We start from the raw sequence: 16,364 nt of genomic DNA, 5'->3' as shown, positions 1-16,364 counted from the left end.
CCTAGGATGGGACCCTAGGATGGGACCCTAGGATGGGACCCTAGGATGGGACCCTAGGATGGGACCCTAGGATGGGACCCTAGGATGGGACATTAGGATGGAACCCTAGGATGGGACATTAGGATGGGACCCTAGGATGGGACATTAGGATGGGACATTAGGATGGGACCCTAGGATGGGACCCTGGGATGGGACATTAGGATGGGACCCTAGGATGCGACCCTAGGATGGGACCCTAAGATGGGACCCTAGGATGGGACATTAGGATGGGACCCTAGGATGGGACCCTAGGATGGGACATTAGGATGGGACCCTAGGATGGGACCCTAGGATGGGACCCTAGGATGGGACATTAGGATGGGACCCTAGGATGGGACCCTGGGATGGGACCCTAGGATGGGACCGTAGGATGGGACCCTAGGATGGGACCCTAGGATGGGACCGTAGGATGGGACCCTGGGTTGGGACCGTAGGATGGGACCCTGGGATGGGACCCTAAGATGGGAACCTAGGATGGGACCCTGGGATGGGACCCTGGGATGGGACCCTGGGATGGGACCGTAGGATGGGACCCTGGGATGGGACCCTAGGATGGGACCGTAGGATGGGACCCTAGGATGGGACCCTAGGATGGGACCGTAGGATGGGACCCTGGGTTGGGACCGTAGGATGGGACCCTAGGATGGGACATTAGGATGGGACCCTGGGATGGGACCCTGGGATGGGACCCTGGGATGGGACCGTAGGATGGGACCGTAGGATGGGACCTCAGGCTGCGGTCGGGGTGACGGCGAGCAGCCTGCTTCCTCTCAGGAATGTGATGCACATTGGGAGGAACTGGGCTGGAAAATCAGTGACTGCATGAACAGCCAGAGATCTGGGTCCTCCATTCAGCCACACAGGCGCTGCTCGGGCAGCCAAAGCTCCATGAACTCTGCTGTCTGAGCACTGAGGGGGAAGCTGGTGGGCTGATGGGATGTTCCTCCCAACACGGGGAAAGTGTTCGGCTTTAAGGACGCAGCGAACATCTGGATGCTGCCTCATCTTCACAGCACATGCTGACCATCATCCTGATGTCGGATAAACACTCTGCGTTAATGTGCAGCTGTAGCGCCCGACTTATCCGCGGGGATTTTCTCCCACTCAGACCAAAGAGCTTTAGTGAGGCCCGATGTGGGAGGAGCCCCACCAACGGGACGGGGTCAAAGTTCGGCTGCACAAAAGTTCGTCAAAGGTCGGACAGAATGCAGCTGGCGGCTGTGAATCCGACCTCAGAGTAACATCAACACAGGACAGATCCCACTGTGTCATTAATTATTAAACAAAAACCCTGAGAGAAACTAAGTGAACCCCCGGATCCTTCCAGAACAGCGCTGCCCTGCTGGCAGCAGACGGAGTCTTCTTCAGATTTTCTACTGAAACATTTCTGTCCATGTTGTCTGCTGAGAGTTCACCTGAGTTACCTGCTGACGCTGTGTATGACATCATCAGCTAACTTGTTACCTGTGTGTGACATCATCAGCTAACCTGTTACCTGCTGACGCTGTGTGTGACATCATCAGCTAACCTGTTACCTGTGTGTGACATCATCAGCTAACCTGCTACCTGCTGACGCTGTGTGTGACATCATCAGCTAACCTGCTACCTGCTGACGCTGTGTGTGACATCATCAGCTAACCTGTTACCTGCTGACGCTGTGTGTGACATCATCAGCTAACCTGTTACCTGTGTGTGACATCATCAGCTAACCTGTTACCTGCTGACGCTGTGTGTGACATCATCAGCTAACCTGTTACCTGCTGACGCTGTGTGTGACATCATCAGCTAACCTGCTGACACTGTGTGTGACATCATCAGCTAACCTGTTACCTGCTGACGCTGTGTGTGACATCATCAGCTAACCTGTTACCTGTGTGTGACATCATCAGCTAACCTGTTACCTGTGTGTGACATCATCAGCTAACCTGCTACCTGCTGACGCTGTGTGTGACATCATCAGCTAACCTGTTACCTGTGTGTGACATCATCAGCTAACCTGTTACCTGTGTGTGACATCATCAGCTAACCTGTTACCTGCTGATGCTGTGTGTGACATCATCAGCTAACCTGCTACCTGCTGACGCTGTGTGTGACATCATCAGCTAACCTGTTACCTGCTGACGCTGTGTGTGACATCATCAGCTAACCTGTTACCTGCTGACGCTGTGTGTGACATCATCAGCTAACCTGTTACCTGCTGACGCTGTGTGTGACATCATCAGCTAACCTGCTACCTGCTGACGCTGTGTGTGACATCATCAGCTAACCTGCTACCTGCTGACGCTGTGTGTGACATCATCAGCTAACCTGTTACCTGCTGACGCTGTGTGTGACATCATCAGCTAACCTGTTACCTGTGTGTGACATCATCAGCTAACCTGCTACCTGCTGACGCTGTGTGTGACATCATCAGCTAACCTGCTACCTGCTGACGCTGTGTGTGACATCATCAGCTAACCTGCTACCTGCTGACGCTGTGTGTGACATCATCAGCTAACCTGTTACCTGCTGACGCTGTGTGTGACATCATCAGCTAACCTGTTACCTGTGTGTGACATCATCAGCTAACCTGCTACCTGCTGACGCTGTGTGTGACATCATCAGCTAACCTGCTACCTGCTGACGCTGTGTGTGACATCATCAGCTAACCTGTTACCTGTGTGTGACATCATCAGCTAACCTGTTACCTGCTGACGCTGTGTGTGACATCATCAGCTAACCTGCTGACGCTGTGTGTGACATCATCAGCTAACCTGTTACCTGCTGACGCTGTGTGTGACATCATCAGCTAACCTGCTGACGCTGTGTGTGACATCATCAGCTAACCTGTTACCTGCTGACGCTGTGTGTGACATCATCAGCTAACCTGCTACCTGCTGACGCTGTGTGTAACATCATCAGCTAACCTGTTACCTGCTGACGCTGTGTGTGACATCATCAGCTAACCTGCTGACGCTGTGTGTGACATCATCAGCTAACCTGCTACCTGCTGACGCTGTGTGTGACATCATCAGCTAACCTGTTACCTGCTGACGCTGTGTGTGACATCATCAGCTAACCTGCTGACGCTGTGTGTGACATCATCAGCTAACCTGCTACCTGCTGACGCTGTGTGTGACATCATCAGCTAACCTGTTACCTGCTGACGCTGTGTGTGACATCATCAGCTAACCTGTTACCTGTGTGTGACATCATCAGCTAACCTGTTACCTGCTGATGCTGTGTGTGACATCATCAGCTAACCTGTTACCTGCTGACGCTGTGTGTGACATCATCAGCTAACCTGCTACCTGCTGACGCTGTGTGTTACATCATCAGCTAACCTGTTACCTGTGTGTGACATCAGCTAACCTGTTACCTGTGTGTGACATCAGCTAACCTGTTACCTGTGTGTGACATCATCAGCTAACCTGCTGACGCTTTGTGTGACATCATCAGCTAACCTGTGTGTGACATCATCAGCTGCCCTGAAACTAAGGATGAACAGACAATAAAGATGGATGGTGCGCAGCTTCGTCAGCTCTGGTTGTTGATGGTCAGAAACTGACCTGCAGCAGGTGCTCGCCCTCTGGGATCTTGCCTTCCGGCGCTCCGGTTTTGTTGTCATCCTCGTGCACGCCGGCTGCTCCCGCTGCGGTTCGGCCGGTGAGGGCGACTGTGGAGACACACACGTGCACACAGGTATGTGAGCACGTTTCAGTCGTTCTTTACATGTTTGCAAAGCGATGCGGCGGCTGTCGGGCCGCTTTGTGTTCAGCATCCTGCAGATGCTGCAGCTCATGAAACATTCAGCACATCCAGAAACATCCAGATGCAGAAGTTTAGCATGAAAAGACAACAGTGAGACAGCAGAACACAATGTCTGCCTGTGTCCTTCACTTAAAAGATGTTTAAAGAAACCAAAACAGAGCAGCTTTTTTCCTTCTGGCTCACATTTGAAGCTGAGGACCCACAGCAGCCCAGACTTACAGAGGAAATGCACTTACTCTGCACTAGTTTTGCTCTTAGCTGTTTGGTTTTGGAAGGAAATGCACTTATGATTTCTTGTGACCTGAAGTTCTTTTGCCTACCGATGTTGAACGCACTTATTGTAAGTCGCTTTGGTTAAAAGCGTCTGCAGAATGACCGTAATGTAATGTAATGTAATGAAATAACAGAAGTTATTTAAACGAAACCTGGAAAACAAAAGACTAGATAACAGAAGAAACCAGGCGAGCAGGGAACAGAACTCCAGATATGATCAATGTGGAGAGAAGAGGTGAGAATCTGACAAAGATCAACAAAGGAGCACAAATACTGAGAGGAACTGACAACAGGTGAGTGTGGAGCTGAGGACCAAACGGGGGAACTAACGGTGGTGATGTGAGACAGAAGAAACCAGAAACTGAGCCGAGACCAGACAGACGGGATCAGATAAATATGAGACATAAGCAAGAACAACAAGGAAGCCAAATCATAAAAGAGAGAAAAGGAGGCACATCAAGAACAGACTGTAACATCGGTGGTAACATCGGTGTTATCATGAGGGATATTTACTGAAATGTTGTTCCTTTTGGAGACATTGGTTAATCTTCTGTGGCTCACAGCAAACATCAGTGATCATCAGATCTGTCACATGTTGCCCGCCATCAGGGGTGGAGCCGTGATTTTAAATGTGGGGGTGTTACAGGGGGGGCACATGAGCGCCACATCAAGCCCATAGACCCGACGCTGAAGTTGGCATCCGATTCGCGAATTAAATGGTTGGGCATATTTCACTGCATTTTGATCGCCCTAAACTATGTCCTGTATGGAAACTACAATAGTTACCCTGCTCAAATCTGGATGGAATTATTCTAAAGAGGGTACAGGGACTTTACAACACATTTTATGATTTGTAAAAACTTTATTTGGTCGCCAAAAGAGTAAGCTTCTGATCACTATTTTTCCCCATTAATTTCCGATGTGTGGCTTGGTGCGGGGGGGGGGGGTCTGCGCCGACAGGGAGATGGTGTTGATGTTAGGGGTTGTAGAGCCGGCTTCCTCTGCATTCACTTACCGGTGCATGACAACTTGACTTGAAAAAGAAGTAAATTTTCTGCTGCCTCTTCCTTTTTGGCATCTCTGCCTCCTTCTTCTCTCTGTTCTCTTCTCCATTTTATTCACTGTCAGTGAACATCGGTGGTAACATCGGTGTTATCATGAGGGATATTTACTGAAATGTTGTTCCTTTTGGAGACATTGGTTGAGCTTCTGTGGCTCACAGCAAACATCAGTGATCATCAGATCTGTCACATGTTGCCCGCCATGACGGAACTGCTCCTCCTCCTGAGGTCAGGTGATCACCCGGTGTGATGTCATGAGAAAGAGAGCAGAGATCTGTGACCATTAATCTCTGACCCCCGCCGGAGCCCCGCGCTGCGACCCGTGATGACCTCTGAGGGGTTCTGGGTCACATCTTTTGTTTCCTGCAAACGAGGTTAACGAGGAGTCCATCCAGACGGCGTGATGTTGGAGGGCGCTGGACTTCACACAGGACGCGGCTTTGGTTCGCTGACCTTATTCCCAAACTTACATCTCAGATCAGACATCATGGGGACAAACGTCCATCTTGGCGAGGAAAGAGGGCGAGATGAGCGCTGCATTTCAGAGCGTGGAGTTGTAGCCCCACGGTGAAATGTTGGAGCTGCTCACAGCTGGAACCACAATCAATGCTGCACCAGCTAAAAGCCTAAATAACTGGGTTAGCTCTTTATCCAGCCGGATTGCTTCACGTCATGAAGCCCCCATCATGATACCAAAGACAGAACTGGAACCGCTGGACACAAATCACGTGTTCATCAACCGAAAAGCAGCAGAGTTAGAGCCACATATCAGGTGAAAATGTCTGAGATGTCCCCGCCTCCAGCTCCTGATGCTCCTGCTTCGACTCTGTCAGACTGTATTCTTATGTGTAAATAATTTACATTTTCACGTTCTGGAATCAATCAATCACAGTTTATTTGTTAAGAGCGCACAGCTGCCTGGTTCGAAATACCTTCACTGTGATTTTTATTTGTTTTTGGCCACGTCACCCAGCCTTTTTCTGTGTAGGTAGCAGTTTGGTCACCCTTTAAAATGATTTTATTCATGAGTAATTCTAATTTTGACACCGTATGAGCCCTGAAAACCTCTGTAATTGTGTTTTAGTCACCACTGGTGTACGATTATTTATCGTGTGGCTGTCTGATTCGGCCCCTTGAGCAGAAGATGGAGCTTCTGGGTGGTTAGTGATGAGTTTCAGTCTCAGAAGCGGAGATAAATCCCACACACACTGTATTTCTGGCCCAAAGCTCATTATTACCATCAGGCCTGAATGCAGCTCAGCAGAAACATCACGGGACGCTGAATGCAGCTGTTACCGATGCTCACTTATGTTTGTTTTTTATCCACTGAGCCAAAACTCACTTATCGCATATATCCTGATCACGAGAAAGTAAATTCTGCTGCGTTAGGTTCCCCTCGACGAGGCCCTCTGTGCATCCGAGTGGAGCGGCAACAGTGACAGGAGCCACTCCGAGCGTGTCGGTGCTCCTCACATCAGAAACCAGGTACTCAGCAGCAACAACAGCGTAATCCAGCCAGAAAAAGTGGGCCAACACAAAGCCTCATGGATGGCCAGAGGAAGACAAAGAGCAGATCTGGTTATTAAGCTTCGCTGGGCACAAGTGTACATAATGAAAAATTCAAATTCACACAGCACTCACATCCACGGAGTGCAACACCCAGAGGCATTTCCGATGGATTAAATAGAACAGCTTGACTTTCCCAGGCTTGCTTATCTTAGCATAACAGAGCCGGAACGTTGGGATGCACCGTCCTCTTCCTCCTGCATCTATCGCTCCGTCCAAACCTATTCAGCTCAGTTTCACTCCCCGTTAAATCATACATCAGCTCGGGTAGAAGCAGAGAAACAGCCAACATTTCCCCCTCCCGAGCTGTACTCTGAACTGGCAGAAGTTCCACATTATTACGTCGCATTAAATGCAGAAACTAGAAAAATAACAAAACAACTCGATTTTTACGCTACGATTTACAGCAAAGTAGGAACACCGACATACGGCATGTCAAACATTCAGCTTCGCTTTGTTCGTTTACTCCGAATCAAGAGAAATATCTTTACGGTTGATGGAGCCAGATGAAGGAAACCAAAGAAAGGCGTTCAAAATAAAAAGGCCTGGAAACATCTGCGTGACTCTGAACACGGACGTAAAGAAGATCCTGGCTGTGTTCCAAACCGCATACTTCTCCTACTAACTTTCTGAGTTAGTAAGCGAGTTTGAGTAAGCAGAAGTTCTCGGATGCATACTAGATTCTCCGAAATGTTGGGTATGCATCATGAGGTTACTACTCATACTCAAACTACCCAAGATGCAACGTAACGTGACGTCGCCGATCGTCATTTCCTGTCAAAATGGCAGTTTCAAGCTAGCTACAACGAGGGTAGGTTCACTTCCTGTTTTCAAAACAAAAGCACCAATTGTATGGTAATGGCTTTCCCTATGATAAAAGGCAACGGGTATTTTATTTTGTGAAAATAAACAGAAGTGCGTTAGCTCACTGCGGCTAGCTTTAGTAGCGCCGAATTCGTGGGAACAAAATTGTAAACAGCCGGTATTTTGTCAGGTTTTCAACACGTTGGGGATCTAAACGACTACTTTCTCACCTGAAAATGTTTCAAATGTTGCTAAAGTTTACAGAGTTTAGAGCTTAAGCGAAATCATGTGATTAATTAGATTAAACATTTTAATCGTTGCCCAGCCCTGGTTCCATATGATGCGTGGGAATTAAAAACAACATAAACGCAGGTGGATGATGACTTTTCTATCCTCAGAGAACTGATTTCATGGCCACAAACACTGAGTGAGCATGCCTGAGGAGGCTTTTCAGGGGGCAGTCTGCCCCCCCGCTGTGGACGTGCTGGGGGACACTGGGCCCCGTACGGACCCTCAGCTCACGTATCTGCTCCAGACTTGACAGATGAAAACCGACAAACCAGCAGTGACCCTGAAAACCACACAGTTAGACACGCTTCAGCCGGCTTTGGGGTTAAACCTGCAGAGGGTAAAAACCCAGCTGGAACCCAGGGGTTTATCATCATAAATGACGTCAGGGCAAATTCAGGATCATGACTCTTTGCTTTTACTGATTAAAACGGCTGAACATTGAGCACATCTGTCTCCATGAGTGTTGCATGTCGGCCCATTTTGACCCGAAATTCTCCATCGCTGTCACAGCTGGACTGATGCGTCACGGCTTAACCGTCAGAGCTGAGCACTTCTCCCCAGAAGAGACCAAAACTAGAGTCATCCCAGAGTCTATTTAACAGAAAAACATTGTTGGATCATGAAGTTACCTTTTAAATGGACATTTCTGAACACATAGAACTGGTAAACAGCCACTGTGATGTCATTCGTTGAGTCACTGAAGGTTACCCTTGTAGCACCCACAATTGCAGATATGCAACAAGCTTTTTAATTATTTACATTATTTATTTACATTTTATTTTTATTTATATTTTTATTCACATTACATTATTTGATTTTTTTTAAATTTACATACATTATTTACATTCATGTGTAATATTTTTTTACATTAACAGTTGTCACAGCACCATTTTCTTGGCTCAGTGAATCACACTCTGCTTTGCAGTGCTCTGTTCTAGTTGGTTCTGCTCTCGTTTGGTGTGGTCTGCTTTGTCCACCTTTCACAGCGCTAATGGGAGCTCAGCTCTCCAAACTGTATTATTCTGATTATTTTTTTGCATTTTTTTTATTAGCTTCATCTGCACATTTTTTATTTACATAACATTTTGTGCATTTTATATGTGCTTCACTTTTTCACAACAAAGATCTGTGAAATCTGTTTGATTTGTTGTTGAATGGAAAGTTTATGATGGTTGCGTTCCGCACTTTGTATTAAGAATGTTCAATAAAGGTTTATTATATACATTTTATTGTGGTAGCAGCAGTTACTGGTGAACTTTCACTATAGCTTTTTTGTCAAACGATCTGCAGAGAATGACTTGGTTTTGTGAACTAAATTAATCTGGAAAGCCCACAGATGCAAATATGCAACATTGCCTAAAATGATCAAAAATAGCCCAATTCCAAAAATATTGGTTTATTCCCACCCAAAAAGATGCAAGAAGAGCCAAAATGATTTTTTTCAATGATTATTCATATGCTTGGGTGCTACAAGGTTAAGATCCTCTGAAGTTAACGTTGATCCAACTCTTTTGTCCAACCGGTCTGCAAACAGCGGCCTCACAGATCGGCTGCTTCTACTCTGAAGTAGGAGCTGAGAAACGAGTAAAAACCTTCACTTTCAGTCGGATCAAAGGCAAAGTCAGATGGTTTGAGCAGAGACTCTCGTGTTCAAAGCTCCATCCTGGGCAGGAATGAACTCCAACACCAACAGTTCTCTCCAAAGAGACCCGACAGAAGCGTTTAAAACAGCGTTTAAGGACCAGCACTGAAGAACCGCCAAATCTACTCCAGCTGGTGCTCCAGCATGAAGCAGAGACAGACGCCGGCTGGGGATTATCCTCCAAAGAAAACAACACAAACACATTTAGCTCTCTGCAAATGTTTATCAAATATTTGAACATTTTCAATTTGTCCCTTCATGCTATTTACAACAGGATTAACAGGGACTTCATGCTGCTTCAGTTTGCAGAAAAAAATCTCTGTTTGTCATCTGGGAATTTCTCCAGAGTAATGCTACAGATCACACACACACACACACACACACACACACACACACACACACACACACACACACACACACACACACACACACACACACACCTGTTCACACAAGTAGCTAAATATATATATCACAGTGCATCACGGTGATATATCTTTATATCATAGATTTCTGTTCTCATGTGTCTATGCATGAAATCTGCACGATATCTTTGAACTTATCTGGACTGTTGCTTGTTTTTAAATTCATTTAAATTATTTTATTTGTTTCTCTTTATATTCTTTTATGTATTTTTAATGCTTCTTCCACTCCCTGCTGCAATGCTTTTATTTTATGTAAAGCACTTTGAACTGTTTGTACATGAAATGTGCTACAAATAAATTTGATTTGATTTTGACACACACACTCACACACACACACACACACACACACACACACACACACACACATTCCTGTTCAATCCTCAGAGTGAGGACCAGGTAGATTAACCTGAAAAGTGAGAACCACCTTTTCAACTACATTTACTGTTTTTAACGCCACTAATGGCTCGGCACCTTCTCTGTCGGACATTTTAACTTTTCGCAACTGCGGTAGAACCCGGCGCTCTTCGGGTCAGCTTCTTTTAGAGGTCCCAAGGTCGAGATCTAAGCAGTGGGGTGATTGTTCCTTTGCTGCTCCTAGACTGTGGAACAAACTGCCCCCGACATCCGCACCATCACTGATCTCGGCCTTTTTAAATCGAAGCTTAAGACCCACCTTTTTAGACTGGCGTTCCAACTCTGATTAGGGCCACTATGCTCATTCTATCCGCTCTTTTTTAATTATCTTAATTTTATACATATTATTCTATTCATTTTATTGCACTTGTGGAAGGCTTTTAATGCCCTGCAGCACTTTTAGCCCTTTTACCATTTCTGAATCGTGTTTTATGTTTTGTTTTGTTGTTTTTATCCTGTTGTAAAGCACTTTGAGTATCAGTTGGCTATTGTAAACGGCTATATAAATAAAGTTTGATTGATTGATTGATTTACACACAGCTAAATATAATCACCGTGCATCACACACACACACACACGAGACAAACCAAATACTCTGCAAACAATCCCAGATCTGGGATAAAATGCTAGCTAAAGAACACCTTCACTTTCATTTCCGACAGTCTTACACATAAAGTCAATCAGCTTGGAAACATAGATAATAAAGAATGCACCAAACATATCTATAACCAACACATGCATAACATCCTGTCAGGTGTCAGGAATCCTGTGCACATTGTATGTGCGCCTAAGCCGGCGTTTTAAGGCTGAGGGGGGGGAGGGGCAGCAGTGCAGAGCGTTGTGCTGCTCAGCTGCTGCGTTAATGCTCAAGATTAGATGGCGGGATCCTCCCACAGGCTGGAGGGAGGTGCGGTTTGTTTTAGATCCTTTTTGTTTTACTCTCATGGACTCGAAGACAATGATCGCACAGCGGATTCTGTGCGTAGAGCAGGGCTCAACGGTTCTGTCTGCAGACTTTTTCACAGCTTAAAGGCGCTAGCATGGTTGACGCGTCTGTCACGGCGGTGGCGGACCGTGACGTCATTTTGACGTCACGGTCATCAGGGCAGAGACTCTGTTGATGCCGGGGGCTTCAAACCTTCACCTCTATTAACTGAATAAAAAAATTTAAATGATCCGAATACTGCAGCAGTATAATTAATTACAGTATTCCTGCTCTTCATTGTTTTCTTCTCCACTTTCGTGGTTGTAGAGTAGCGGTAACCTTCACGTAGCAGCACCACCTCTGTGACGGAGAAAATTGCAACTACTGGCGCATCGACTTGCGCCACTATATATAGACGGCACGGAATCGTGACGTCATCAACACCGCTCACGCTAGCAGACGCGGCAACCATGCTAGAGCCTTTACAGCCCAGAAAGTCTTTGGACTCCAGGCTTCTGCGTTTGTGTGTAAAATAAAAAGCCAAACTTCCCTTTAAAGGGACAGTTCGCCTCTTCTGACATGAAGCTGTATGACATCCCATATCAGCAACATCATTTATGAACATCTTCTTACCCCCTGCTGCGTCCTGTGAGCAGAGTTCCAGCCTCGTTTTGGTGTTGATGAAGGTAGTCCGGCTAGTTGGCTGGGGTTTAAAAAATAAAGCGTTTTGCTTCTCAGAACAATATGCGTTCAACAGAGTAAAACATTTGCATCACAAAATGGTTCTCCAGGAAAAAGTCAGACCTTACAATCTCTTGGCCCTATTTTCTCTCCCTTCGTATCACTGCCTGCTGCCGCCTGCCGACAGCCGCGCCTGTTACGGTGTTTGCTGCTCGGAAGCAGGGGACTGCTCGGTCTGTGCTTCTGTCTGCACAGCAGGCATATAGCCAGCACGATATCGTGACGTCATCAACACCGCTCGCGCTAGCAGATGCGGCAACCATGCTGGAGGCTTTATGAGGCGTCCTGTCAGTGGATCAGATTTAAAAATGCTACAATCCCCACGAGGCTGCTCTTCAGAAAACTAGAACCTGTGTTTTCTGAACATGTGAAACTATGTTCAGCTCTGCAGAGCAGCATATTTCTGAAAAGGCAGGTTCCAAAGTTAATTTCACTGCCATAAAAAACAAAGTAAATCAGTTTAAATGATGATGCCCCACATGGATAAAACGGGTTTGTCACCAGGAATGAATGTTTGGTTTAAGAGCCGGTTTAACCCCTTAACGCCTGAATTTATATAGCTGTATATAAAAAATGTTTTGTGTGTGTTTTGTTGCGTGTAAAAACCGCGTCCTAGGGACGGAGGACGGTCCTCTGGGCTCGGGAAGCTGTTAGTCAGGCCTACAGTCGGGAGGTGAGGCATTAAATAAACCATCGCTGTCAGGGAGAGTTTAATCGAAACAGATAATCTGACCCATCACGAGACATTGGCCGCTTATGCAACCAGCTGTGGAGCAGCAGCAGGATGTCGCGCCACCAGATACTCACAGCTTCATGCATGCAGCGACCCAGCAGAGCTGGACGGGTGTTAATTAATTCAAACAGATTTCTCTGGCCTCGTTTGGTCTCAGACATCCGGCTCTGCGGCCAAACTCTGTGGATATTAAATCAGCCGACATGACTTCAGACGGTCTGAGGAGCGGCGGGAACCAGGAGACGCTTTCAGGTTCCTGCTCCATCTTTGTTCCCACCCTCACCTGTGCTCACAGATCAAAGAATTTAGCCTCCTTCCTCCGTTAGCCCTGCGTTTGGGTCCTAAGGACGAGTTAAACACGAATCCCAACAGGATTCTGTGTCCTGTGCATGAAGAAACCGTTCATGTCTGCTGCCGGGGAACCACAGACTCCTGATCATCAGCAGGCTGCCTCAGTTGCTCCTGTGTCTGTCGATAAAATAACTTTTAGCACCTCGCTTGGAGAAAACTCGTCTGCAGATTCATGATTTGGGACCAGATGTGGGATGGGAATCGAAAACCGGTTCTTGTTGAGAACCGGTTCCCAGTGTTTCAGTTCCTTGGAATCGTTTTGGCGATTTTGCAAACGATTCCCTTATCGATTCCAGTGGGCGCGAATGACGTCACCACGCAGCGTTGCGTGGCGAGTCCAGCGCAGCCAGCAGCCAACAGTAAACATGGCGCCCAAGCGGTACAAACGCTGGAAAGTTTGGTTCCACATCCCTAAAAAAGACGACAACAGGGCAACTTGCAAAGTGAATATTTCACCAAAGGGAGGAAATACTACCAACATGCAATAACTATGAATGAATGTCGCGTTTTCGATCTGCTCCGGACTAACGTTGGTGAATCTGAACCCAGCAACGTTAGCAACGTTAGCATGTCCTCGGCTAACACTGCAGGTAACTAAGTAACTAACAAACACTGCCTATCATGTTAGCACCATTTGCCTGATTGTAAAAGCTGCTGTTAGTAACGGTTAAGGTTAAATGAATGCCTTCTCAGGCATTACATTTAGATGAAATCATGAGAGACAGAGCCTGACTGGCTCAGAGCCAGAGGCTGGTGGTACTACCCCCAGTTCACCTCTACCTCCAGCTTCTCCTTTCACCAGAGCAGGAAGAGTTAAATTACCCAGGCCAGGATAGACCAATGTGGACCTCACCGTTGTTGGGTTTGTGAGGTCATGACTCGTGTTACTTCTAAACTAAACAAAGTTGATGCTAATCGACCGGTTTGTTGTCCTTTTTCTCCAAATGAGAATCGATAAGGGAACCGACAAAGAACCGAATCGTTAAGCAGAATCGAAAATGGAATTGGAATCGTAAAAATCTTATCAATTCCCATCCCTAGACCAGATGCTGATTTCCCAATTTAGTAAATCTGGGCCTTTGTAGGATGTTTGCTGTCAGGCAAATTGTTTCATAAAAGATTCATTTTTACGGGCTGAAGTGATCGTTTTCCTCACCTTTCACATGTGATGGATTGTTCACATTAAGTTTTAGTGGTGAGCATCAAACACTGTGGACATTAGTCATGATATTCAGTGTGTGTGATGGCAAGCCACACAGGGTAAGAGCCACACCCGACCACAATTTGGTTTTCTTTAATTTACTTTGTAATTATTACTTTGAATATTCTTTAATTATATAATGTGTTGTAGTTTGTTACTTTATTACCTTGCAGGGTTTGTATGGAGTGCACACATACTAACCCTGCAAGGTAAATTCAGTTTTATGTTGTATTAATGCTTTCTTTCTTTGTTGGAGTTACCTGGGTTTGGTGTTTGGTTTCCCCTCCCTGATGGGCAAAAGGCGTGGCTACAGGCTAGATGCCTGAAGTACCGCTGATGGCCTGATTGGACTGAACCAATGCTTCATGTCAAGTGGGGGGAACTGAAGGGGGTGTTTAGATGCATCTCAGTGGGGTTGTGATAGTAGTTATGTGGCAGCCTTTTTGTTTTCCCCTATTGTGTGTGTGAATGGTTTAGCTAAACAATATTTAACCCCTTAACGCCTATATGCTACAAACCGTTTGACTCAATCAACCAGCTGAGATAGCATCTTTATTCCCCCAAAGCCGGTTAGTCCATATTCACTACGGACCTAGGAACCTTCGACAAGCACTTGTTTCTAGTGGGATCGCAAAGTGACGGACTTATTTCCTGTTGCAGATTTATATCAATAAATATGTAAATAAAAAAAAAAAGGGTGAATAAAAAAACATTGTTTTTTCCCTGTTATATTACTGTGTTGTTGTTATCTTATTATTGACCATTATGCCTGGTGTTGCAAAGAAGCAACATACCAAAATTTCTATTTATTTTTTGTGCAAAAGTGAAATTAATAATCTCAGCATTATTTACCATCTACTTAAAGGCTAAAACACACACAAAACATTTTTTAATATACAGCTATATAAATTCAGGCTTTAAAGGGGAACTGTGGTATTTTCAACATTAAGCCTCTTTTCTGAGTCGTCTGCAATGTTTCAGAACCCCCCTCACCGCTTTTTTGATGTTTACTGCTGTCTCCGGTATTTGCCTAATTTTGATTCTTCTCAACCTGCTTCAGAACGGCAAGTCATGTGCATGTCTTAAAAGGTCCGTAAAAGCACCATGAACGTCCGTTTTCAAATAATCAGCTCACCGGAGTGGTTACTGGTGTGCACTGGTAATCCATATCAAATTTCGTTGTGAAAAGTTGCTTCTGTCGTGTTTTATTTGGCATTTTGTACTGGATGTTCGTTGATATTACTCCGCCACCGCTAAGAAAATAGTGCGAGCATGAACGAGCTGCCAAATAAAACACGACAGAAGCAACTTTTCGCAACGAAATTTGATATGGATTACCAGTGCACACCAGTAACCACTCCGGTGAGTTGATTATTTGAAAACGGACGTTTATGGTGCTTTTACGGACCTTTTTGGACATGCGCATGACTTGCCATTCTGAAGCAGGTTGAGAAGAATCAAAATTAGGCAAATACCGGAGACAGCAGTAAACATCAAAAAAGCGGTGAGGGGGGTTCTAAAACATTGCAGACGACTCAGAAAAGAGGCTTAATGTTGAAAACACCGCAGTTCCCCTTTAAGAGGTTAAGGGCCCTTATGTGTCATTTCATTAGGTCAGTTTTGTCTGTCTGAGTCCTGTCAGTGATGTTTTTTGACTTTAGTATCTTGAGTTGACCTCTTTTATTGGCATGCCGGTTCAGTTGTTGATTTTGTTAATCCTTTTTCATGTTCGGGTAAATAAAAAACTTTTGAACGCAACACTTCTGTACTGCTTGCCGTCCTTCTCAGTGTGTTTTCACACATCTTTGATCTCCACTGCAGGTCGGAGCACAGCGGCCCGACGTCGGTGGTTATGCAACAGCGGTCACATGACGTCAGGTCTGATTTCTGCAACCTGCCCGTAAACCTGAGGAAACCTCTCTGTGAAAAACACGAGCGAATCAGAGCGACACGGAGGGGAAAAAGGTCACCGGAGGAGCCTGTCTGCGGGCGGTGACTCCTCCGCGACACCCGGGAAAGGCTCTGTTGGCATAGTTGTGTCATCCGGGATCTCATCAGGTCTGCAGCGACTTCCTCCGAGGACCGAGGCTCAATATGGAGAATCATCACAGGAAGCAAAGCAAAGCAAAGCAGCCGAATGTGGGTCACGCT

The 16,364-nt window shown here is 46.0% G+C and overlaps 1 protein-coding gene across 1 annotated transcript in view; it reads right to left on the bottom strand.

Annotated features, from left to right (window-relative positions):
• The window catches only part of LOC142396997 (aryl hydrocarbon receptor-like), a 56,170-nt gene that overhangs the window by 27,836 nt on the left and 11,970 nt on the right, over positions 1-16,364 (bottom strand). The window contains exon 3 of the mRNA XM_075480380.1: positions 3,588-3,694. Coding sequence (XP_075336495.1) covers positions 3,588-3,694 — 107 coding nt within the window. The remainder of the gene's footprint in view (positions 1-3,587; positions 3,695-16,364) is intronic.

Source organism: Odontesthes bonariensis, chromosome 12, assembly GCF_027942865.1.
Source record: "Odontesthes bonariensis isolate fOdoBon6 chromosome 12, fOdoBon6.hap1, whole genome shotgun sequence".
Taxonomy (NCBI): Eukaryota; Metazoa; Chordata; class Actinopteri; order Atheriniformes; family Atherinopsidae; genus Odontesthes; species Odontesthes bonariensis.
Note: the sequence above shows the minus strand (reverse complement) of the source record. Positions and strands in the feature narration are given on the sequence as shown.